The 26,277-nt window shown below is 36.2% G+C and overlaps 1 protein-coding gene across 1 annotated transcript in view; it reads left to right on the top strand.

Moving 5' to 3' along the window:
- Positions 1–23,994, top strand: part of RAP1A (RAP1A, member of RAS oncogene family) — a 78,020-nt gene extending 54,026 nt beyond the window's left edge. Inside the window, exons 2-8 of the mRNA XM_080801624.1 lie at positions 3,475–3,558; positions 8,136–8,204; positions 10,458–10,514; positions 12,831–12,971; positions 14,765–14,908; positions 20,220–20,335; positions 23,308–23,994. Coding sequence (XP_080657750.1) covers positions 3,502–3,558; positions 8,136–8,204; positions 10,458–10,514; positions 12,831–12,971; positions 14,765–14,908; positions 20,220–20,306 — 555 coding nt within the window. The 5' untranslated portion in view covers positions 3,475–3,501 and the 3' untranslated portion in view covers positions 20,307–20,335; positions 23,308–23,994. The remainder of the gene's footprint in view (positions 1–3,474; positions 3,559–8,135; positions 8,205–10,457; positions 10,515–12,830; positions 12,972–14,764; positions 14,909–20,219; positions 20,336–23,307) is intronic.
- The last annotated feature ends 2,283 nt before the right edge of the window (positions 23,995–26,277 follow it).

Raw genomic sequence — 26,277 nt, 5'->3', positions numbered from 1 at the left:
ATATGAAAACTGAGAGTGAGCAGTATAAGTTATGAATACCAGGAGACCAGGATGGGTATGACAGTCCCTTTATCAAAATTGAACTGAAGATATATATGTGGTTTTATTTCTGGACTTAATTTGGTGTCACTGATCTGTTTGCCTTTTTGACAGTGTAATGATATCTTTATTACTGTAGTTTTAGGTCTTAAAATCAGGTAGTGTAACACTTTTTCTTTTTCAGAACTCTATACTAAGTTATTTGCATTTTCAAAAAAATGTTAAAGTCATCTTGTCCATTTTTACAAAAAAGAAACCTGATTAGGATTGCATTGAATCTGTAGATTCAATTCAATTCAACCTAGCTTGGAGAGAATTGACATCTTAACAATATTATAGACATATCTTAATATAATATGGCATGTCTCTCTAATTACTATGTCCTTAATTTCTCTAAACCATGTTTTGTAGTTTCAGTATATAAGCCTTGCACATACTCTATTAAATTCATCTTTTAAGTATTTTATTTTTTATTGGATACTATTATAAATAATATTTTTTGTATTAAATGGTATTTTTTAAATTACACTTTTCAGTTCTTTGCCAGCATATACAAATAAAATAGTTACTATTTTTTTGTTCTAAACTTTTATCCTGAAATATTCAGGATAATATTCAGGATAGTAATACCTATTAGTCTGGTAGCTTTTTTTGTGTATTGTACATATGGGATCATGTTATCTGTGAATATAGACAATTTTACTTCTTCCTCTTGCATAGGATAGACCCTACTATAACTAGCTTAGAACAATGTTATATAGAAGTGGAAAAAGCAGACATATTGGTGGGGAAAAAAGAGAAACCGTGTAATACTAATAGATGCAGAAAAAGTATTTGGAAAAATTCCAATATCCATTCCTGAGAATCCATGTAAATGTGAACTCTAAAGAATGTAAAAGGTTATAAAGAAGATGTGAAACCAAGAAGTTTGAGTTTGATTAGAGTAACCAAAATGCTAACTGATTGGAGTAGGTAGGGATTCATAATCTAGGGTCCCCAACACTTCTATAGAAAAAAAAATCTTTATTTTTCCTTAACCTCTAGTATTTGTTTCTATTTTGAATGCAGGCAACAAATCACAGTAGTGATATTAGCAGCAACTGTGACTTTGTCACCAAACATTACTTTTAACTTTCCTTGTCTCTTTATTTAAAGATTGTTTCTTGGTGAAGACAACATGGTTCGGTCTTGCTTTCTTATCTTGACTTTGAATTGAAATGTTGGAATATTATAATAGATGGTTTACATTTAATATGATGATGTGGTTGCCTTTTAATTCTGCTCCCCTGCTCTTTTCTTCTTTTTTGCTTTTTTCCTATTTTTTCTGCTGGTTTGTTTTTGTTTTGGGGGCTTTTTTGCTTATTTGTTTGTTTTTGTTTTTTTGATGAATCAGTCTTTTTTCACTGTCTGCTCTGGGTTTTACACCATGCATCTTCAGCATATGACGGTTTATCTTCAAATAATATTATACTACTCTAAATACACTGTAAGAACCTTGAGCAACAGGCTTCCAGTCCCCTTCCTATTGTGCTGTTATTGTGCTGTTACTGCTGTTTGTGGTGTAAAACCTTGTAGTACATTATTATTAGTTTTGCTTTAAGTAGTCAAAAAGCTCTTGAAGATTTACTCTCATTTACCATTTCTGGTACTTTTTATTCCTTTTGTAATCATCATTCCTTTATGTAGATCTAAGTTTCCATCTGTTATCATTTTCTTCCACCTGAAGAACTTCCTTTGTTTTTTTTAAATGGTACTGATGAAATTTTTTTCCCAGCTTTTCCATCTTCCTCTCTTCTTTCCTTCTTTTGTTTCATTTCCTTTTCCTCCCTCCCTCCCTTTCTTTTCTATCTGAAAAAAAGCTTTATTTCACTTTCATTTTGGAAGGATAGATTCATTGTATTTAGCATTCTAGATTGACCATTTTTTTCTTTAAGCATTTTTTTAAAAAGATTTTATTTATGAGAGAGAGCATGTACGAGCATGCATGAGAGTTGGGGGGGGGTGGAGCAGAGGGAGAGGAAGAAGCAGACTCCACACTGAGCACGGAGCCCGACACAGGGCTCAATCTTAAGACCCTGAGATCATGACCTTAATTGAAATCAGGAGTCTGATGCTTAGCCAACTGAACCACCCAGGCACCCCTTCTTTAAGCATTAAAGATACTCCGTTTTCTTCTGTCTTGCATAGCTTCTCAAGAAGTCTGAATCTTCTGGGATTTCAAGAGAATTGCCGTTTTTCAACAAGGGGAACTTTCCTGACCAAAATTTCCAATATTTCTCAGCACCCTAGAATTGTTCAGCTTATAGATCCCTACTTATTCTTTGCCTTTATGTCACGGAGTGTCATCCTGCATGTTCTGCTTAATGTTTGGCCAGAGACTCAAGTGAACGTCTGTGCAGATTTCTGGAATTTTCTGTGCTTAACTGCCTCTTCTCTGATGCACATTTTGGTCTCTGCTTGAGTTCTTCCTTCCTGTACCACAGCCTGAAAAGTTCCTCCAAACATAAAGCCAGGGCACGTGTAGGCCTCACTTCATCTTGTCGCAACACTCAGAGATCATAGTCCTCCTATACTGCTTATTGTCGGATATCTTTAAACAGCTGTTTCATGTTTTCTGGTGTTTTAGCTGTTTACTGTGGAATAGAAAGTCCATTCGTACTTATTCGTACTTATTATTCGTACTTATGGCCTTTGGAAATTCTTACCTGCCGTATTAGCTTTTAAGATAACTATGGAGATAAAAAATAAAGTTTATATTTCTTTTTTTTTTCTTTTCTTTTTTTTTTTTTTTTTTTGCCTTTCTAGCAATTTGGGCCTTATGGAGCATATTGCTAATCCCTACTTATAGAGTTTTAGCAGTTTCATTAATATCCCTTTCATATCCTAATAATTTTCAAGTAACATTTTACATGGTTCAGCTATAATAGAATAATGAACAAAATAGTATATAATTACTATATGTTGTTTTAAGTAAATAAAATAGCATATACATTAATGCTAATGAGTGAACTTTTCAAAAAAGTGTGTTAAGTCATTTAAACAACAGCTTTGTAAAGAATTAGGTTCGTGATTGTAGTTATAAGATAACTACTAGTTTTAACCCACTGAGCCACCCAGGCGCCCCAAGACAACTACTAGTTTTAATCACCTTATTTTCTGGTCAAACACTCTGACAAGTAACATGAACAGGCCCTAAGGATGACTGATGCCTAGTCAAAGGTGATCTTTAATGAATTAAAATGCCTGGCAGTGGTTCTATAAACTTAGCTTAGAATCTGCATGGTTTTACTGTGTTCCTCTGTTCCCCTTAATAGCCTTAAGGGAAAAAGCAAACAAAAACCAAAATACATCATATATTTCATGTAACAGTTGCATATTCTTAGGCTATTCTTGGCAGGTTTATTAATCTTTAGGTTTTTGTTTTTTTTTCCCCAGATTGTCAGTATTTAAACAGACCACATCATGCGTGAGTACAAGCTAGTGGTCCTTGGTTCAGGAGGCGTGGGGAAGTCTGCTCTGGTAAGTTAGCCACCTAACTCTAACTTAATTAGTATAATACAAGAAGAACATTGATATTTGCTTGTCTTAGACTTTTAGTCATTAGTGAGAAAAGGTGGCAGTATTTTTTATATGCCTAGTATTTGGCCCACAGGGGACAAAGATTCATTCAGTAACCACAGATGTGTAGCTTACAATGGTGCCTCATTCAGTCTTTCACTTAAGCAAATATTTACTGACTGCCTAACATGTGCTAATATGATTGTAATTCAAAGAGGAGTAAGATTGTTCTCATTTTTTAAGGAACTTACATTCCAGTGGGGGAATACTGATTATTTCAGATACTAGTGGAGTAAGTCCTACCCTACTTCCACTCTAGACTTAAGTGAAATGAAGTTATTTTTTGTAGACATGCTGTATTTATTTAGCAAATATTCATTGAGCTTCTGTACTGTCAGACTTTAGGGTGACAAGAGTGAGCAAAAACAGTCACAGTCCCTCAGAGCTTACCATGTAGTGGAAGAGATACAATAATTACAAAGTTAAATGAAGAACTACCTCATTATAATTGTGAAAGAGATACTTGGAAAGAAAAGTACAGACTGTTAAGAGAGACTGCTATGACAAATGAACCTCACTTAGCATTTGAACAACTAAGAATGGGTCCCAGGTGCTGTGGCATGAGTGAACTGGAAGGCAAGTAGAGGGAAATGAAGTGAGAAGCAGGGACCACATCATGACTTGAAGGCCATATAAGAACTTGACACTTAACTCCTAATGTTGTGAGAACCCATTGAAAATGTTTTTGTTTTTGTTTTTTTTCAGGGGCTGGGAGGTGGGAGCGGTGTTGACAGGATTAGATACATGTTTTAAAGAGAATACTGTGTTCAGTGTGAAGTGATTTAGAAGAGAAGCTGAGTGGACACAGGAGACCAGTTGGGAGTTAATGCTGAACCCCAGATTATTGTTTGTGGAATCTTACATTGGGGCTGTGGCAGTGAAGGAGAGAAGAGTAGATGTTTTGAGAATTAAATAACTTGGTGCTGGATTGGTGTGAGGACTAGGAGAGAAGGAGTTGTTGAGGATGATTCCCAAAGTTCTAGTTGTTGAACTATTAATTTTATGGATGATCATTTAAGTAAAAGCGAAACACTGGAGAATGAGCAGATCTGAAAGTAAAAATCAAAAGTCATGTCAAATTTGGTTATGTGAGATGTTAAAGTAAATACATCAAATAAGTAATTAGTTCCTCAAGATAATAACCTTAAAAGAGACTTACATGATTTGGGGCACCATGTATATATCAGCAGTATTTAATTTCATGAGAATTATGTTACTTTTAAATTAGTACCTGTAAATTAGTACCTCTGTGGTGAATGAGAATATCTGTCATTTTAGATGCATATATTCGGGGCACCTGGCTGGCTCAGTTGGAAGAGCATGCGACTCTTGATCTTAGGGTTGTGAGTTTGAGCCCCATACTGGGTGTATAGATTACTTAAATTAAAAAAAAAAAAAACTTAAAAAATTAAATGTATATAACTTTAATTCAGCAAGTCTCTTGAAATTTCACATAAAAGTTCATATATACAGAATAACCTGGTCAAGGTTATCGATTGCAACATTCCTTACAGTGGTAAGAGTTTGGAAACAACCTAAATGTCTACCAGTAAGGGTTGGTTAAAAATAAGTTTTTAATACACATTTTGAGTAGAATAATATATAACTATTAAAAAGAATGCAGCAGCTCTGTATATACTGATATATAGTGATATCTAAGATGTATTATTTAGGGGGCAAGAAGGTACCACACAGTGTAGACGATCGTTTGATAACGAAGAAAAAGGGAGGGTGAGAAGTAAGATAGTGTAAAATGTAGAGACCATCTCTGCAAGGTTAAATAAACTATACTGGTTACTTGGGGGTAGAATTGGATAATTGGGAACAAAGGTGATAGGTAGGGTTGGTTACCACTGCATACTCTTTAGTGTCTTTTGTATTTTGTCCTATGCCCATGGTATTAACTTTTCAAAAAAAAAAAAAATCCATAGGAATAAGTGAAGTTGTCTAGGGAGAGATTAGAGAAAGAACAACTCAGGACTGAGCTCTGAATACCTCTCAACCTTTAGAGAGTAGATAGGATTGAAGGATCCAGCATAGAAGAGTACATCTTATACTTGAATGTAAGGAAAGCATCTTTACTTGACTGCCCAGAAGTCAGGTAAAGGAGAGAGGAAAGAGATGATACAGAAACATGGAGGTAGCTGGACTTGATAAAAGCAAGCTTCAGTAAGGTGATATAGTGCCATAACCATGCTGTGGGGTAGGTTGTGTAGTGAGTGAGTGCTGAAGAAACAGAACCACGAATGTAGACAGATGAAGAAGTCTGATTATCAGAGGGAGGAGAGAGAGGGGGGTGAAGCTGGAAGAATAGTTGAGTTAAGGGATATTTTTATTTCTGGGTGGGAGATGGTAGAGCAAATGGTTTGTGTGCTGGAGGCAGTAATCCCGTGGAAAGGACAATGGTGATATTGGAGAGGACAGGAGTAATTGTTACAGGTATCAAAAGTTCAAGAAATAACAGAACTAAAATTAATGAATCACTGAAGTAATAATTAGTAAGTTCATTGTGCACACACCAAAAGGACAGTTTGCAAACCAGGAACCTTCAAACCAGGACATGGAATGAGTCTCAGGGGTATATTGTTATAATAAAGCAGCTTATAGAGTGAGAAAGCAGTGACTCTTCTTCAGTGACTGGTTATCGTGTTAGAATTTTCTTTAAATTATAGAGAATTGGTTAGTGGTTACCTCATATCAACCTTGGGAAGTTGTATGTTTTGGTTTTGATTTCCAGAGGCATAAGCAAGAAATGACCTCCAGGTCAATTTAGCTTTGCTAAATAAGCTAAATTAAGCTTTGTTTACATGAGTAAACTGGTTTTATCTGCTCAGGGAATTTTCAGGCTTGTCTCTGTTTTTGATTTTAACACAGAAAGGACAGTAGGTAAAGAAGGTAGAGGAGGACTTTTATAAAATAAAAGTCGGTATCAGTGAATGAGATGTCCCTGAGAACTGAGATGAGATTCAGAGAAATAATGAAAGCTTGCTTTATGAAGAAGGAAGTGAAAGGTGGGAGATTTTTTTTATTTGTGCTAGTCTCTAACAATGGGCTTATAGAAAGCACTTAGATTCTCATACCGGCTTCTGCATCTAGTGTCTAGCTATAGCATATGTTACATACCCTTTGGAAAAACACTGTAAATTTATGAGAAAAGCAAGTATGTCATGGTATAATGAGGACAGTAGGTTTTGTCCTAAACATCTGCTTTGGACCACATTTTGAGAATCTCTGTTCTAGTATAAGCATTATTAGGAAGTTTTCCACAATCGAATTCTACATAGTACTAAAATGATGAGGTGATTAAATCCTTGATAAAAATAATGATTAAAGTTTTTGGTATAATTATATCCTGAGTCCCCTTTGAAGAACAGGAGCTTAGTAAGAGGAAGAAGTTTGAAGTTTACTATATTGCAGTTAATGTGTTTAGCTCAAGCTAAAATAGTGCGTAATTTTTTTAAAAAATATTTTATTTATTTGACAGGGAGAAATCACAACTAGGCAGAGAGGCAGGCAGAGAGAGAGGAGGAAGCAGGCTCCCTGCGGAGCAGAGAGCCTGATGTGGGGCTCGATCCCAAGACCCTGAGATCATGACCCGAGCCAAAGGCAGAGGCTTTAACCCACTGAGCCACCCAGGCGCCCCGAAAGTGCATAATTTAAGTGTAGGTGACCTCAGGCCACATTCTTACCCTTCCTTACTTTTATGCGGCGGTATACCAGACCCTATTTTAAAGCTGTCCAGGCAGTATTTCACAACCATCTTCAGTACTTCTTTTTATTTACCAAATGATAAGATACAGATAAGTCTGTGTTTTTAGAAATCTTAGAGAGAGAAGTAGGTAATCTGGAAAAGATGAGTAAGCAGTGTTTCCAATGAAAAAAGTAAGGCTTCAGAAGCAAAAAGGTTGTATATTTGGAATCTCAGCTGGCAGATGGGAAAAATAACTACTTCTAGGGAGAACATGGAACTTGGATATGACTATAAATTTAGTAAATTCGGTACTTTTTAATTTCCTTTTCTCTTTTCCCCCACAATGAGACTGTTTTAAGATTTTGGAAGATTTAGAACCTTTTGTCTCATTCCTTTAAGAGCATGAAATAAAAGTTACTGTAGATACATAAAGAGGCATTAGGAGTTTAAATACTGGTAAATTTTCATTTTTTTCGTTAATTGGGATCTGTGTCCTTATTTATATCTTCGTTGTGTTTTGAAATAATATAGTAATTATTTCACAGTGGGAGTTGGCTGCAGCATTGCTCACAGCCTTTAACATGACCATCTCCTTTCTCAATGTGCCCTCTTAGGTATGGGTGTATTCTTGTATTGAAAAATAATGAGACCATACATCTGCATGTTTATCCAGAATTTTCACGTAATTTCATTTAGTCTTTATCATTTTAATAATGGTATAAGTAGCATTATGGAAAAGTTGATTTTTCTTTTAAGTACTTAACTTTTCTCTGCTTTTTTTTTCTAGACAGTTCAGTTTGTTCAGGGAATTTTTGTTGAAAAATATGACCCAACGATAGAAGATTCCTACAGAAAGGTAAAATGTGAAACTTGTGTACACGTGCTTGCAAATAGTTCCTTAGGACTTTAAGACTTGATCCACAGAATTGCTTTTTAAAAATCTTTTTTTGCAAAGTGATATAAATCTTCTTTAACTGTTTTTAAAAGTTTCACCAGGACAGAGTATTTCTCATAAAATACTATTTAGCTACAGAGAACTCAATGTTCTGTTACTGATTAGTAATCTGTTCTTAGTGTACACATTCTCCTGGTAGAGGGTATTTTTAATGTAGACTAGGTATATTTTTGACAACTCTTTTTGTGAAAATTAAGATCGTTTTTATACTCGAAGTTAACCAGTGACCAAAAGTTTTTATTTTGGTTTAGTTTTATAATAACTTTAAGAGATTTTAGACTATATATCTTTAGACTATAAGAAATTAGATACTGGGTTCTGTATGATACTATAATGGTAGATACATGTCATTACACATTTTCCCAACCCATAGAATATACAACACCAAAAGTAAACCCATAAAGTAGACTATGGGCTTTGCATGATAATGGTATTTTTACGTAGGTTCACTAAGTTTAATACATGTACCAGTCTGGTGTGCGAGGCTGATGGTAGGAGAGGCTAGTGGAGAGTAGGAGAAGGGTATATGGAAACACTGTATTTTCTGCTCAGTTTTTTTTTTTAATAACATGAATTCTTTTTTTTTTTTATGATTTTATTTATTTATTTGGCAGAGAGAGGCACAGTGAGAGGGAACACAAGCAGGGGGAGTGGGAGAGGGAGAAGCAGGCCTCCCACCAAGCAGGGAGCCCAATGCGGGGCTCGATCCCAGGACCCTGAGATCATGACCCGAGCTGCAGGCAGACGCTTAATGACTGAGCCACCCAGGCGCCCCTCTGCTCAGTTTTATTGTGACTCTAATGCCAAAGTTCTAAAACATAAAGATTATTCAGAAGAAAAAAATTAGTCTTGACCAAAAAATACTGTTTTATTTAATTATAAGTCTAGCATTACGAGGAATTTTCATGATTTTATTTCCCAAGTATGTTAAGGGGGGAGGCAGAGAATTAAACCTTTCAACAAATAGGAAAGGATTACTTTGTTAGATGTTGTAGAATTTACCTTTAGTGGTGTCATAAGTTTTGTTAAATTATATAAGCTCATCCAGCCATACTGGCAGAGCAGTTTTGTTATCTGCAAATTGGAAATAAAATTGTGTTCTAGGTACATGGAGAAACTACAGACCTAACTCATTATTCATTTGAGCATGCGCACTTAATGATTGATTGCGCAGGTCCCCACAGGAGTCCTGTAAGTGGTGCCACAGTGGGTTTGTAGCACCGCCCATGGTGCTTCTCAGCAATCCCTGAGCTGACACAGAAGCATTGAAAATAGGCCTTATGTCAATATGCTTATTTTTAGAAGGCAGTGTTGCAGTACTAAAATTGCTCCCCAAGACGCTACTGGCAAAAGCTGTAACTACAAACAGATCTGTACCTAGAATGTTGAAGATTTGACCCTTTTCTTGGTTACTTCTTTATTAAAAATGTTCAACAAGGTTCATAGTTGATACTTTCTTTAGGCCAACCTTCTCTTACTTTATAAAACACTGGGGAGATACAATTCAGTATATAATATAAATTTAGAATATAAAATTTCACCTAATGCACATAACTCTTCCAAAGATTTACCTTTTTCTTAAAGTCTTGAGGACTGTGTGAGTTCAGTGTTACTCATTTTAGCACCTCTGCATTCCCCTTATCTCTTAAAATTTTTCTGTGTATTTAATTTGGGGCATATTTTGGTATAACTTTAGCAGTTGGAATGTGGTAAATTGGCAGAATTTTCTTTAAAATCTTGTCTGCATTTTGATCTATTTAATACATTTGTGCTTTGTTTTCTTTGAAGATAATATATACATAATTTTCTCCATTTTTTATTTCTGTTAGAACTATACCTGTTTGTTGCAGTTTTTCTTAAATGAGAGGATGTGACCATTGCCTTATAATAGCAAAAATCATTAACGCAGTTATAGTGGTCAGAAAACATCTAAACTCAGCATTAACAGTCCTGGCTTCCGTAGTATTAATAGAACATGCTTGAGACCTCCTGTTCTTTATTATAGTACCAAGTTAAATCTCAGCCAGTATAGCAAACTCCTAGAGAAAAGGCTTTGTAGTTGTTAATAGGTACTTGGAGTGAAGAGGTGGGAGGAAATTAGACTGACGTTTTGATTTTGATATTACTCTTTATTTTTCCTTCCTTCCCCAACAGCAAGTTGAAGTAGATTGCCAACAGTGTATGCTCGAAATCCTGGACACAGCAGGAACAGTAAGGATGTTTTCTCTTTTTCTGATAGATTTTAGTTGGTGAACAGGTTTTATCATCTGAATAATTCCTCCGAGTAAAAGTAATTGTTCTGATTAAGAACTAATTATCTAAAAGTAGGGTTTCTTAAATTTTCTTATGTGATTCCAACCATCTGCGCTGTACTTCATGCCCACATACTACTCTTAATATTGTGTCGAGTTCGCCTACAGAATGTGTACATTGCTTATCTTCTTTCTATATTGAAGTAAAGGATTACCCTATCACTGCTTTGAAGAAAAAAAGGGTATTTTAAATCCAGAATTTTAGGTAAAATAGGTATTTCTCTGGGTTTATATAAGACTTTGTCTCTTGGCACCATAGTCATTAATTTTTATCAAAATTGGTTTTGCCTTTTATTAGTATTTTAACATCTCAAGGGGATGTTGACAGATACATGTTTTCTGACAAAAATCTTTAGGATTATTTTGAGCTTCATTTTTGTCAACTTTAAATGACTACTGTATGATGACATTAGTATGTCATAGGGTGCTTCTAATGATCAAATGTGACAGTGATTATAAATCCCTTGGCACAAGTGATATATAGTTATTTATATGAGCTCCAAGTGTTTTCATTGCCTTCATTTGTCATCTCCTTGATAATTTTGTTATTAATTACTGATGATTTCCTGTTATACTGCCATAAATGCACATGTTAAGTGATTTTTCTTTTTTTCTCCATATATGTAGACTTCACCTATTGGGCAATTCTTAGCTTTAGAATAGATGGTATTCTTTAATGTTGTAAGTTGTTTAAAATTTAGCACAAATTTTCCACATAATTTTATAAAAATGATGAGAAAGTTTCATGTCATTAGACATATAAGTAGACTGGAGCAGTTGTAGTGCTAATGATGATACTGTATTTTTCCATTCTTTTGTGGGAAAATAGATCTTGATTCCAGTAGGAAGCTTGGGATCATTAGAACTACATCTTTCTTATATATGTTGACTCAAAATATCTCCCCCTTTTGCCATTCCAACCCCCCTATTTCCTTAGCTTCTGAATCAGCAGTCATTCCCCTCCGTTCCCAGATATGCCAAGAGTTAAAGAGCGCTTTTGTCCTTTTTCCATTCATCACCTCCACAAGTGTGAAGGTGGTCTTTGTTCTTCTTGTCCAAATTAAGGAATTTCTTCCCTACCATAGAGATCTTTCCTTTGGGCCCTTAAATATCTTGTCATTCTCCCATCCTAGTGCTCAATGTACTGGGTCATAATTGCCTGTTCAGTTGTCTGTGTCCCCAGGGCCTTCCATAAAGCTTGGAAAGCAGTTGATCTTCATTAATTGTGTCCCAGATCACTCCTTATTCCTTGAAGATTTTTGCTCACTCTCTTCATCACTGCTTCAGTCAGAATTCTTGGTGATTTTAGTATTCCAGTAAAATCTGTATGGATATTATAGATGATCCATTTCCTCAGCCTACCAGTTTATTGACCTCCATACTGCTTCAGCCTTCCTGCCCATGGTCTTACGTAGACTATATGATTACCAATAACAGACTATATGAATACTACCTTCATCTCACTTTTAGGCATGCTATTCTCCACCTCTTGTTGTTTTATCTCACTTCCTTTTATACTTTAAGCTTCACTGGAACCTTCAGTCCATTTATCCCACCAACTTTGATTGTCCTCATATCCTAACCCCCTCTTCACATAGCTTCAAATCCATGGCTTGATCATTATGGTCAGTCCTCTGAATGTATCCTCAACTCCCTTGGACTTTTCAGCAACCTCCAACTCAGTTGATCACTATCCTCTGTAAAAATTTTATTCCTTTGGCTTCCAGGAACCAACACTTGCTTGGTTTTCTCCCTCTATCATTGGTTATTTCTAAATCTCCTTTCCTGATTTGTCTTCATCTGTCCAACCCCTTAATGTTGGAGGGCCTCAGGATTCAGTACTTGGACTTCTCTTTTCTAACAGCACTTTCTTGGAGGTCATCTTTAGTAGCATCCGAATAATTTAATTAGGATCTATATGTAAAAAGGAATTATATACAGTTTTCTAAACCACACAGAAACCATGGTATAACATGATAAGGTGGTTAAGATCTCCCTTCTAATTCCTTAGTTCATTGTCATTGCTTCTAGTTGTGTAAGTAGGGAACAAGAACATCTACCTCAAAGTTTCTAAAAACTGTGTAATAGATCTTATATTCTTGTCATGAGAGCATGTTAGAAAAAATTCAGTAGCTTATATATGATTATTCAGATTTAAATTGTTCCAGTGTACATTCAAGAAATCATACTTATAATTGTACATTTTTTATTCTAGGAACAGTTTACAGCAATGAGGGATTTGTATATGAAGAATGGCCAAGGGTTTGCACTAGTATATTCTATTACAGCTCAGTCCACGTTTAATGACTTACAGGACCTGAGGGAACAGATTTTACGGGTTAAGGACACAGAAGATGTAAGTATTTTTCTATTTGTTTTAAAGATTGTTATTTATTTATTTGAGAGAGGAAGAAAGAGACAGGGCACGAGTGGAGGGGGAAAGGGAAAAGCAGACTCCCCGCTGAGCAGGGAGCCCATGGGGTTCGATCCCAGGACCCCAAGATTATAACTTGAGCCAAAAGCAGATGCTCAACTGACGAAGCCACCCAAGTGCCCCTATTCTTCTCACTGTAAGACATACTGCTATCTCTCTGTGTCCAAATGAAAAGTGTCTGGTTTTCTATTAAGAGGATTTGGAGGGTAGCTACCACATATCTAAAGTCGTGATCAAAAAAAATTTTACAACTTTCTAAATTTACCTACAAATTATATGCTAAGATAGGGGCATGTATGATAAAGTGTTCATTGTGCTGTGTGTTAATAAGTGCAGTAGGGAAGGAAGAGGAGTCAGAGTACTTGGTAGAAGTGGGACTTGAGTTGAGCTTTGAAAGGTGGTAGTTATGTTTCAGAAACAGTGTTCAAAGAACATTCGTAAGAACCATAATGGTATTTTCCACTTCTATAACTCTCTTGGTGTAGTTTGTACTTACAGTTTTTTTCCTTTGAATTATTTTGAAGATTTTAATTCACTGGGTTTTTGTATTTTTTAATTTTATTTTTGTTGCAGAATTCTTGTCTTATTTGATGAATAATGTCATTGCTGTTGTGCTTTTTTGCAAAGATGAAATGTATATTTTACATGTTTACCTCACTTTTGAACTACAGAGAGTTCCTTTTCAGTAGTATAAATTGGGATATAAAATTTCATTTGTACCTTTCTTTCTGTTTTTTGTGTTCTTTCTCATTATTAATGGGAACATATGTACCTGCTCAGGACCTTAACTTCGGGTAATACTGTAGGCGGAAGGGATTTCTATCAAATGACTCAAGATCATCTGTAACCTAGTGAATACTTCTTTTCCTTCCTATGAGTAATTTATCAAAGAGACTTCTGTTTTCATAGGCAATTACATGCAAATCTACTAAACTCTGGTAATGTTAATCTCTTCATCACGTGTCCTAACTAAAAAAGATGGCCTTGTAGATGTTTAGTATGTCATCTAACATGTGATAATTGCCTGGTTTTGGTACAAGATCCACCATGTCCCTTAAATCCTTTCTTGTGTATAGTGCCCATCACCTCACAAATGACTGTTCTGTGGACACCTTTTATCTAAGGATGTTATACAGTTTGTTAGCAACTTGTTTTATTGCAAGTAGGGGCCGCATTTCTGATACGGGGGGAAAAGGGAAGGCATAGCTGCTTTGTGGCTCTACTTTAATTGTTATTGCTTCTTAATATCTCACCTAAACTGGTCTTCAGATCTAATGTCAAATATAGAAGTAGAACTTGTTACCTTGTTGGTCTTGCCAACTACTTTTGGAACCTGTTGGACCTGGGAGATGAAGCACTTAAACCACAGGCCCAATGAATACATTCTTCTCTGCATTGCAGGAGGTTCCTTTTCCTTCACATTTTTGTACTTGGAATTCAGCTATATTATTAGTAGTCCACATGAGAATTATACCATTATATCCTTAAAATAATTGAGCTAATGAACATAGTAGCATCTCTTCCATATTTTTTCTGTCTCTTTCTGTTCTATCTACCTTCTTTCTCCCAATATGCATACATAGAATTTTTTAAGCACTTGGTGAAGCTTATAGTCCTAACTAATAGATTTCAATTGGTGACAGGTAGTTACTTACTTAAAAGAGGCTAAGGAACAAGTATGCTAGTGCTCATATTGCGTTTTTTCCTTCCCACAGGTTCCAATGATTTTGGTTGGCAATAAATGTGACCTGGAAGATGAACGAGTAGTTGGCAAAGAACAGGGTCAGAACTTAGCAAGACAGTGGTGTAACTGTGCCTTTTTAGAATCTTCTGCAAAGTCAAAGATCAACGTTAACGAGGTAACCTACAGCTGCTAGACAGCACAAATTAAGTGCCTTTTTAGTTATCTTTCTTTTAAGGTAATAGCCAAAACCAAATTTTTTGAAGAAAAAAAATTGTTCTTCTAATTGGTCTTGAATCTATCAGTGTATAGAGAACACTAAGTAATTCCTAGAAACCATACTTCCTCACTTACATAAAATCACTTTGATGGCTGTGATGAAGACACTTATATTTACCTTACTGGCAGAGAGAAAGTTTAAGTTAAACAATGTGTTTGAAGTCCTGCTAAGCTTCTGAATGATATGCCGGAAGGCAGTGTGTGCAGATGGTCCTATCACCCTTGCAGAGTTACCTATGCACATGTGTGTAAATAGGTTGTAAAGTCAAGTAGGAAAATACAAAAATCAAAGTAGTTATTGAGCTTATGAACTTAGGTTATACAGAAAGATATATGAGGTAATACCTCATGGGTATCCCAGAATTTGGTGTTTTGAGTCGGGCCTTCCTTTGGTTTCTGACTCATAGGGAGGAATCTGAGCATAGACGTGGAACTAGAATTCACCCATTCTTTGAGGCCTGATGAGGCAGGTGCCCAAGGCTTTTTTCGTCTCTGACTTAAGCCTTCCAACCATCTTGAGAACGTAGCTGTGACAGGACGTGCTTAATCAGCATGCCTACTGTCTGGGTGTCAGTCCAGTACCCTCCTGGATCCCTGAAGATCTGTGCAGTTCCAACTAGCACCACCCACCGACAAAAACCTCAAGAGGTTCTCTTTGCTTTTGTTAATTTTAACATATTTAACATAAGCTTTTTAAAACAACAAACCAACCAATCAGAGGATGCTTCTTTCCTTTCCCTGTAATTCACAAGTCTTCACTGGCCTGTTTGCTTGTCATTTGTGGCATCACAGGTAATCCTTCAACTCAGCTCACTCATAACCATATGTGAGAGTTACGAGGGCCTTAGGTTATCAGCATCCTATGTTTGTTTGCTGTTCTTCTCTGGCCTTTGGATCTGTAGGTCACTTTTCCTTGACTTAATATTATGGTTGTAGGCTGTTGTTTGACTTTTAAAATGATTAAGTTACTTTAACATCTGACAAGCAAAAAAATTGAGCTTGTTACACATCCTCTCTTTTTAAATAACCGAGAATGATAAAGCTTACTTTTTTAGGTAAAACCAATTTTTGTAAGTACATAAAACATTCATAAAGTTCATTATTCAGCAGATATTGATTGTGTGCCTGTGTGTCTGGCAGTGTGTCAGGCACTGGGGTAACAGTGATCCAGACAGACACTGTTCCTGCCCTAGAGAAGTTTACATCCTAGTGGGGAACAAGTCCTACTGAGGTCTTCAACAGTCATTTCTTTTTCACTGCCAAGTAAATGAAAGGAAGTATGATATGCTTTTAGCTTTAGCTTTCTCTGTTGTGGAATTACAGTTTTATAGATGTTATTTTGAAAAATGTGACTAATGATAAAATTTTAAGTGTTTTTTTTTTAATTTTATTTATTTGAGAGAGCGCTCATTCAAGGTGGGGGGACAGCGGGAGAGGGAGAAGCAGACTCCCTTCTCAGCAGGGAGCCTGATACAGGGCTCCATCCCAGGACCCCAGGATCATGACCTGAGCTGAAGGCAGATGCTCAACCAACTGAGCCCCTAAAATTTTAAGTTTTCATACAGTCTTTTCTCAAAAAAGGAAGGAAGGAAGAAAAAGAAAAGAAAAGGAAAACAGAGATAAAAAGCATTGGGAGGGGACTTATGCATCCTTGCATGCTCGCTGTCTCATAAATAAATCAATCTTGGGGGAAAAAAGCATTAGGATGATGTGTGAGGTTGGCTAGGGAAACAGTAGTGCAGGGTCACCACTGTAGGATGATTGGCCGTAGGGATCTGGTTCCTTACTATCCCTGTTCTCACCCTCACTGGTACCTGCCCACCAGCTTCATAGGACATGGCTCTGCTGGGGCTGGGTGGGGCCAGGATCCACTGAGCACCATGGGCTGGTGGTGTTCCTTACCTTTAAAGCATTAAATGTTTGTGGGAACTCCTCTGCTACTTGCTAAGCCTCCTGGATTATAGTTTCCAGTGCCTCAGAGCTCTGTTTTCATAGCAGTGTTGTTAAACCTTGATGTGAGGGTTTATTAAATGTGGAGAACAGTAAAACAATATGGAATACGTTAGCTATTTAAGGCTCTTTACTCTTGTGAGGGACATACAGACTTTAGAGTATAATATTTGAGTGTCTTTTAATGTTTCTCTCTCTATAGCCTGATAATCCAGCTAAGAGTTCCTTTGATAGTTAATAGTTCCTCAGACAGCTAATGCTTTGTGAATATACATGTGATTTCTGTTGGATTCAAATTTCAAATCACACAGGGACATACTGCTTGACTAAATAGCCCTCTAGTTCCTGCTACTTGTAGCAGAATATACACGATAAACTCTTATCCATCCCATTTTTGCTATGTTCTGAAAGTGGAATCACAGTTCTTTGCTGAGGCTAGAATCAAATTGGAATCAAGACATCCCAGTTGAGTAATGGCAGAAGGATTGGGAAAGTATTCTTTGTTCCCTTTAGATTTTCCTGTAGATCAGAGAGATGAGAAAGGACGTAGGCAGAGGCCTCTTGAGTATGTCTAACCAAATACTTACTATAGCTTGAACTTGCCTTCATCACTGAACCAGCTGTTGCAGTGAGGTGGGCCTTGTTTGCCAAAGAAGTCATTGAGGATATCACTGCAAAATCAGTCAGTGTAGTACAGAAACCCCAGACTGGCTGGCATGAAGAAACATGTGGCTTTGATTCTTTGACTGTTATAGTTTATCCTTTTAATTTTTTATCTTATAGATTATGCATTAAGGCTGGGGAACAAATGAGAACTTGTTCGTGGCTATGCTTATTAAGTTCTTAGAGGGTTTCAGAATTGTGAAACAAACTGCTGTTTTGTTCGCAAATCCAGTGTTTTCAGCTTTCTTAGAAATAACATAATAGAGAACTTAAATGGTTTGAAGAAGATGGCAGTGGGGAGAATAGAGCAGAAAGAAAGGAATATAAATGAATCACTTAAAGCTTTGAGACAAATCACTCAGTAGTGGCTTTTTTTTTTCCTTTTTAATAATTAGCCTTTTAATCTTAGGACCATTTCAAAAAATACATGAAATTGTTTTATCTGAGGACCATCTTAAAAAATGATTTTAAAAATTATTTTACTTTTAAAATTTACTGAAAGTATTTAAGAACAATAAGAATTTGTTTACTCTTCATCCAGATTCACCAGTTAACATTCTGTCCGTGTTTACGTATCACACTCCTTTACTGCTAAATATGTTAGTGCATGTACCATTATATCAAAGACATTTTCTTATGCGACCACAACGCAGTTACTAAAATCAAGAAAATTGTTACTTGCACAGTCCCTGTTCAGTGCATATTCAGATTTTGTTTGTCCCTATAACTTTTTTTTTTTTTTTTTTTAAAGATTTTATTTATTTATTTGACAGACAGATCACAAGTAGGCAGAGAGGCAGGCAGAGAGAGAGAGGAGGAAGCAGGCTCCCTGCTGAGCAGAGAGCCCGATATGGGGCTCGATCCCAGGACCCTGGGATCATGACCTGAGCTGAAGGCAGTGGCTTTAACCCACTGAGCCACCCAGGCGCCCCCCTATAACTTTTGATATACTTTTACAAAGTGCTATTTATTACAGATGAGTCATAGTAAAGAGTTTCTGTGATATTTGCTTCTCAGGTCATTAGTAAGCAAGTATTTGCATTTCACAGCAAAGAACCAAATTCATCTGATCTGTTGTTTAATTGTTCCAATATTTGGGCATACTTAGCACTATGAAACATATAAACCTGTCAGAATTAAGATAATCTGCTTCTGTGAAATAAGTACTATTGTATTTGTGTCTTTGATGCCTTGCATTTCTCATCCAAAATGAATCAAAAAGATGTATTAATAGAGATTGTCACTTCAGATGGGGGTCACACACTTTTTCTCCTTTCACTTTAGCCAAAATTAATAGCACCAAAAACAGCAAACAGAAATCATATGCTTTTACATGTGGTATCTTGAGAGGAAGATGGTATCTCTTCTGTCCTATTCTAGCCAAAAATATACATAAATCTTAGCATGAGGAAAGATCAGACAAACCCAAACTGAGGGAAGTTATATAAAGTTACTAACCATCTGTTTTCAGAAATGACAATGTCATGAAAGACAAAGACTGAAGAACTATTCCAGATTTTAAGAGATTAAAGTGACAGAAAATTAAATGCAGTATGTGATCCTAGATGGATCCTTTGAGGGTAGGGAGCAGGAATTCTATATAGGACATCTTTGGGGTAACTGATAATATTGGGATCTGCACTGTAGATGATACAAAGTAACAAATCAGTGCTTAAATGTATTCAATGTATAACTGTAACATGGTTATGGAAGAATATCCTTGCTCTTAGAAGATACACACTCAGCCACTAAGGGCCCTGTTGTATGCAGACTACTCTCCGATGGTTTAGAAAATAAGAATGTATTTAGAGAGATGATAATGTACACATGGCTAAATGTTACTAATTGGTGAATTTGGGTAAAGAATATAAACCAGTCCTTAGTATTCTTGCAACTTCTCTGTAAGTTTGAAGTTTTTTGTTTTCATTTAAAGATTTATTTAAGAGAGAGAAAGAAAGCACACATGAGAGCGAGGGGAGGAGCAGAGGGAGAGGGAGAGGGAGACAAGCAGACTCCATGCTGAGCAGGAAGCCAGTCATGGGGCTTGATCCCAGGACATTGAGATCCTGTCCTGAGCTGAAATCAAGAGTCAGACACTTAACCAGCTGAGCCACCGAGGCACCCCAAGTTTGAAGTTTTTAAAAAATAAAATAAATGTGTTAATATTCAAGTTGAGCATCAACTATTCCCTTAATCATTATGTTTTGAAGCATATAAGATTCCATGAGGAATAAAACGTCACTACCTTGTTTTTCACTACTAATTTTTTTCTTGTTAATATTGAATATTTAAGAGCAAGTTTTTACCTTGTTTTTCACTACCTTGTTTTTCACTACTAATTTTTTTTCTTAAGTCGATATTGAATATCTAAGAGCATGTTTTTTCCCTCATGGTAAGTTGATAAGTCCTGCTTTACCCTAACCAAGAGCCACATTTTAAGAAACCTGCTGTTAAAGCAGCAAAATACAGATCCAAGAGCAGAATAACATTTAACAGAACCAAGGTGGTTTTGTGGAGCAAGAGCTCAAGTGTTTGTTGAATAAGACTTTTTTTTTCTTTTCTTTTCTTTTTTTTTTTCTTTTTTTTTTTTTTTTTAGATATTTTATGACCTGGTCAGACAGATAAATAGGAAAACACCAGTGGAAAAGAAGAAGCCTAAAAAGAAATCATGTCTGCTGCTTTAGACCCACAGTAAGCAGCAGCTCTGAGCCAGGTAAGATACTGAAAACAGAACAAATGCCTTGCTCATGCTCTTACTTTGGGCTTTCCCCAACCCTAACCACTTCCCATTTCACTTGTTAGGGTATTTCCAGGTTTCTGCATCTTGTAAATGTGATATATAGTTTGTAGATGTGTTCATCTATTGCTAATTTGTCTCTCTCCCTATGAGATTGTAAGCTGACTGAGGGTGAGGACCACAGATATTTTGTTCACTGCTGTGTCCCCAGTGCCGGCTACAGAACGAGTATTCCAAAAATAGAATTCCTTCCAGGGTCCCTCCTGAGTTCCTGGCAAATTAAAGTCGAATGTGGTTCATCTGAAACAAAATGCTTAAGTGCACATTTGATGTGTTATTTCAAAGTGAACACACCTTTGTGTATCAGTAATAGTCATTCCTCCCCCAGTGTAACCCCTGCCCTGATTCCCAACACCATCATTGATTTTGCCTCTCTTTGAGCTTAACATTAACAAAAACAGGTATTATGTCTGGCTGCTTTTACTCAAAGATATGTTTTCGAGCATTATCTTAATAAAGATGCAACTGCAGTACCATATGGCAGTAGTTCATTTTTATTGTGTGACTGTACTAGCAGTCTGTTTATGTATTTTGCTATTGATGGACATTTATATTTTTGAGAACTATATGGATAATTCTGTGCAGTCTTGCATGAGTCTTTATGCACACATGCATCATTACTATTTGGTGTGTACCTAGGAACAAAATGCCCAGACTATACACTTATATATAGGGCCAGCTTTAGTAGATACTGCTGAAAGGTTTTTCAAGGCAATTGGACCATTTTATACACCTGCTAGCAGCTGATGAGTTCCATATCCTCCCCAGAGTTGGTATTGTCAGTCTTTTTAAATCAAAGCATTCTGCTGGCTGTCTGATGCTATGTTTTGGTAGTCATTTCCTCTCGGGTCTAGGTTGACTTCTTTGAAATGTTTTGTCTGTAGACTTCTAAGTATAGTTGACTTTAGTACCATTTAAGTTTTCATTAAAGTGAACCCATTGGAGAGAAATTACTGGCAGCATTGAAGCTGCCTGTCAAGTGAAAAACCACGCCCTGCAGGAACCATGTGTTTTTCTCTAATTATGTATATGAAATCCCGTGAACCGTGTCTACTTATCTTCACGAACTCTACAAACTATACCATAATGGAATATTTTCATGAACTGATTTTATGAGGTCATTTGATGCTGGTTATGTGCATATTATTAATCTTGGTCCAGTTAGAGGAACATCTACTGTTCCCACTTGAGAGTTGGTTACACTTAGTCTTGTAAGTCTCTTGGGTCCATCAAAAAGATTACCTGTTCCAGAGCACCAAATTAACGAATATGTGCTTCCTTAGAGACTTAGATGAATCTCTCTCTTCAGGAAAACAACTATGTAATTGTACCCTCCTTTAATTTAGTTTAATTTAATTTTCTTGGTACCCTCCCCCTCCTAAATGAAGGTCAAGGAAAATGGGGAGAAAGGAGGGAACAGCATGGGGTTGCTTCTGGTTGGATTTAAGAAAGACAGATTCTGGTCAGATGTTTGCTTTACGCTTTTAGTGAAATCTTGACTCAATAACTATAAATCATTAGCTCCCTGAAGGTGATTATTTTAAAATTTGCTGGAGTTTGTTTAGGTGAGGGTGCAAAGGTAAGGAAAATAGGACTCCAGTTCCTATTCTGAGCTATATCACCTAACTCTCTTACTTAAGTCAACTATTGTTGATTGTCTTGCTGATGCCATTACCTTAGCTGACCCTAGTTTAATTTCCAGTTCTCTAGAAAATGTTCTAGCTTATGTTTAAAGGAAGAGGTGCCATCTCCTGGCCTGTTAGGGAAATTCATTCATATACACCCTGCAGTATAGTGTGTTTTACCTGAGAGGAGAGAAATCTTGGCCTACATCTAGAAAGAAGATTTTCATCCTGGTTGTATAAATTCTTAGGCTCTGATATGTAACTCGGCCTAACAGAGATCTCCATGAGTGTTTGAAAATACCAAATGATGGGTCAGTTAGCAGTCAGAATACTTGGCAGAGCAAAGAAATCACAGAGTGATTATAGACTGGAAGTGCCATGTTGATTCCACATGAAAAGTACCAAGATGAGGGGTAAATTTAAGTAGCTATGTATGTTTTTAGTAAGAGTACATGAACCATAAGGGCAGTCTATCTGACCTTGCCCTTTAAGCAAGATCGTATTGAAACATGTTAATCTCTTTTTAGTATGTCCCACTTCTAAAGACTTGAAGAGGAAATTCTTCCTTTAACCTAATTCTTTTCTGCTGAGCAATACAACTAATGTGGAGCCTTCTGCCCTTGCATATGGGGGTCAGCTCTTTCTGTGTCATCTCTTCTGGTCCTAACCTATATTAGAAGTGGTAATCCTAGGGACACCTGCATGGCTCAGTCAGTTAAGTGTCTGACTCTTGGTTTCAGCTCAGGTCATGATCTCAGGGTCATGAAATTGAGAACCTCTGACGAGTCCTAGCATCAGGCACCATGCTCAGCATGGAGTGTGCTTAAGGGATTCTCTCTCTCCCTCCCCAACCCTCCTCCCACTTGTGTGCACACTGGCTCACTCACTCTCTAAAATAAATAAAATCTTAAAAAAAAAAAAAAGTGGTAGTCCTAATACTCTATAGTCCTGAAATGATTGTGTAAAGAAATTTTATACACAGGTGTCATTTCCTTTTTGGAAAAAAAAAAAGATGATAATGGGATAGAAATAAAATAATGACTGTTTTCTTTTTTACACACAGGACTGTCAGATGGTGAAATTAATAAAACTAAAATGGCCCTGTTACTGTAGCTGTTTAGTGTAATTTAGTTGTCTAGTAACAATCAGCCGATATCTGTTTCTTTTTGTATGATTATCTGCTTGTTCACTACCATCTTCTGACATCAAGAGGTTAACCATATGTGTGTATATATATAAATATATATCTGTTCAATGTTCTAGATTACAGGAATGAAGAACTGTTGCCTAATTGGGAAGTGCCAGCATTCCAGACTTCAAAAATTAAATCTGAAGAGGCTTCTCCTGTTTTATATATTATGTGAAGAATTTAAATCTTATATTGGTTTGCACAAATTCCCTGGAGAAAAAAAAATTGCTCTGTGTATATCTCTTGGAAAATAAGACAATAGTATTTCTCCTTTGCAATAGCAGTTATAACAGATGTGAAAATAAATATACTTGACTCTAATATGATTATACAAAAGAGCATGGATGCATTTCAAATGTTAGATATTGCTACTATAATCAGATGATTTCATATTGACCTTTTTATCATGATTCTTCCCTGTCAAGCACTAAAAGTTGAACCATTATACTTTATATCTGTAATGATATAGATTATGAAATTTCCCCTCAAACTCATTGCAGCAGATAACTTTTTGAGTCATTGACTTCATTTTATATTTAAAAATTATGAAATATCATTCTGTCATTATATTCTAATTAAAATTGTGCATAATGCTTTGGAAAAATGGGTCTTTTATAGGAAAAAAACTGGGATAACTGATTTCTATGGCTTTCAAAGCTAAAATATATAATATACTAAACCAACTCTAATATTGCTTCTTGTGTTTTACTGTCAGATTAAATTACAGCTTTTATGGATGATTAAATTTTAGTACATTTTCATTTGGTTTGTGTGTTTTTGTTATTGTTTATAGATTTAAGACTTTTATTTTATAATGGCCACATTGTTTTAAATACAGTAGTTCCTTTCTGCCTGTACCTACAGAACACTTGGCTTTAAACCCCTAAGTCATTAGTAATTTCTCTAAGAACAGACCTCACACTTTCTGTTCTAGATGTATTTATTCCTCCTATACAGCAAACTACATCAGACTACATAGAATAGTTTTGTATATTCTCTCTTGATCTTAAAGATTGTATCTTATTGAATAAGATATCCCACTGTGTATTATTTTTATATGTAAAAATAAGTTTAATACTGTATCAGGGGTTAACTTTACTATTTAAAATCTTCCACAGCTTGTAATTTCATCAAGGGAATCCTTTTGTCATTGTTAATTTGTTGGGCATAAGCCCACCAATGAAATGTTATGTAAAAATTTTCAAATTTGCTTTATAAAAGATTGAAAAATTTGAGAAAAGTGGGAAAAAGTGAAAAAGCGTACAAAGAGTGTGTCAGTTGCTATTGCTTCGACTATATATGAGGTAGTATAGTAGTCGTAGTATGGTAAAGATCGCTAAGTTAAAATTTTAGCTGGCTATATAGTGGTGCTTTTCTTTTCCTTCCCAGTTGTTTCTGTTTTTATAAAGATGGCGCTCGATGAGGATGTGGATCTAGGGTATCAGTATGATTTATGTGTTCTCCATAGAGGTAGAGCAGAACAGCTTGTCGGCCAGTTTAGTGCTGGCGAAGGAAAGAAACAAGCTGAGAAAACCCTGTGCCTTGTCCCTGAATACTGAGGAGAAGACTAGTCCTAGAAAGTCTACATCACTGCTCAGGGATCTAGATACTGTCTCGCTGCAACCAGGTATGAAGTAGTGTTCAGACCTTGCTGAGACTTTCCAGGAATGTGGTCAGGCCATCAGTTACTAAATTCAGATTTAGGAATAAGATTTCAAATGTAAACTCTGACCAACCTGAGAAAATGTTAAAATATTGTAAAAAAAAAAAAAATTTTTTTGGAAATTGTATTCTTTTGAGTTTCTAATAAATTTAGTTAACTAATACTTTCCATCTACTGATCCAGTTACACGTATGTCTGGGATTAAGGGGCCAAAAATCTAATAAATGCAATAAATTAAAAATAAATAAGTGAAGCATTAGGGCCAGTTTGTCCAGGTCAAGGTAGCATATTTTAAGGTCCTTTGGAGCCATTCTGCTTGAAGACTCACCTCTCAGACATTCCTTTGGACTTAAAATCACAGACAAACATCTCACACATCAGTAAAAATCGCTAAATATTACCTGTTCCATAGGTTGTGGTGTTATTTGCCAGATAGGTACAAAATCATTAAGTAAAAGTAGCTTCCAAGTTAGAATCTGCTGGACTAAAGCATCAGTTTGTCCTCAGTTTTAGAACGTGGGAGAGAAAGACAGTGCTGGATTCCTTGTTCACATCTTACACAGTCCACTCGGGATGCGATAGGACCATGAGGAGATGTCCTGGCAGCACTGCGCACGGCAGGACCTGCTGAAGTCAGGGACATGCGTTAACTATCGCCAGGGAACCTGCCGCTGCTGAGTGAGGCACAAGGGTAGCCTGTCAGAAAGGGAGATGCGTGTGCTTTCATCTTGTCCCTGTGGACTCTGTAGTCTTCGTTCCAGAGGGGAAGGGGCCCCAAAATAAGATGTAGTTGATGTATTTTTTATAGCTGAAAAGTCAAAAAGCCCTCAAGGATATTATCTCATATGATAAGTAAAATAAGTATCTCATATGATAATCTCATATGATAAGTATCCAAGAACTGATACAACATTTGTATTTGTGACTCTTTAAAGTAGGGATTTGGCAGATGAGTAACATATAATTTAAAGGAAGCTTGATATCATAGTTGATAATTTTTCCCCCATTAAAACAAACGACTAATGGCTTAACTAGTGCCCCCAAACAATCTAGTTTTAAAAAGTAAATACGTAATCTATCATTCTACCCTCCACCAGGGGGAGCTTGGGTATCAGCTAAATCCTTCTACAAGCCTTGAATGAGTAGTATGAATTCAGTCCATTTATTCTTATATATAAAACGCTGCTTGCTTTGCAAAAAGGCGTAAAGGCCTTTCCTCAAGAATTTGCAATCTACTGGACAGGAAAGATAGGTAAGAAATTCATCAAAGATACAAAAATACTGTAATTTATTAAACTGTGGTCACAGAGTTCTCTTAGGAACGTTTGGAGAAATATGGGTGTTGGTATGTTACTCTCTTTCCCCCACAGCTTTGAAGTAA

The sequence above is a fragment of the Martes martes genome, assembly GCF_963455335.1.
Source record: "Martes martes genome assembly, chromosome: 4".
Classification (NCBI taxonomy): Eukaryota; Metazoa; Chordata; class Mammalia; order Carnivora; family Mustelidae; genus Martes; species Martes martes.
Note: the sequence above shows the minus strand (reverse complement) of the source record. Positions and strands in the feature narration are given on the sequence as shown.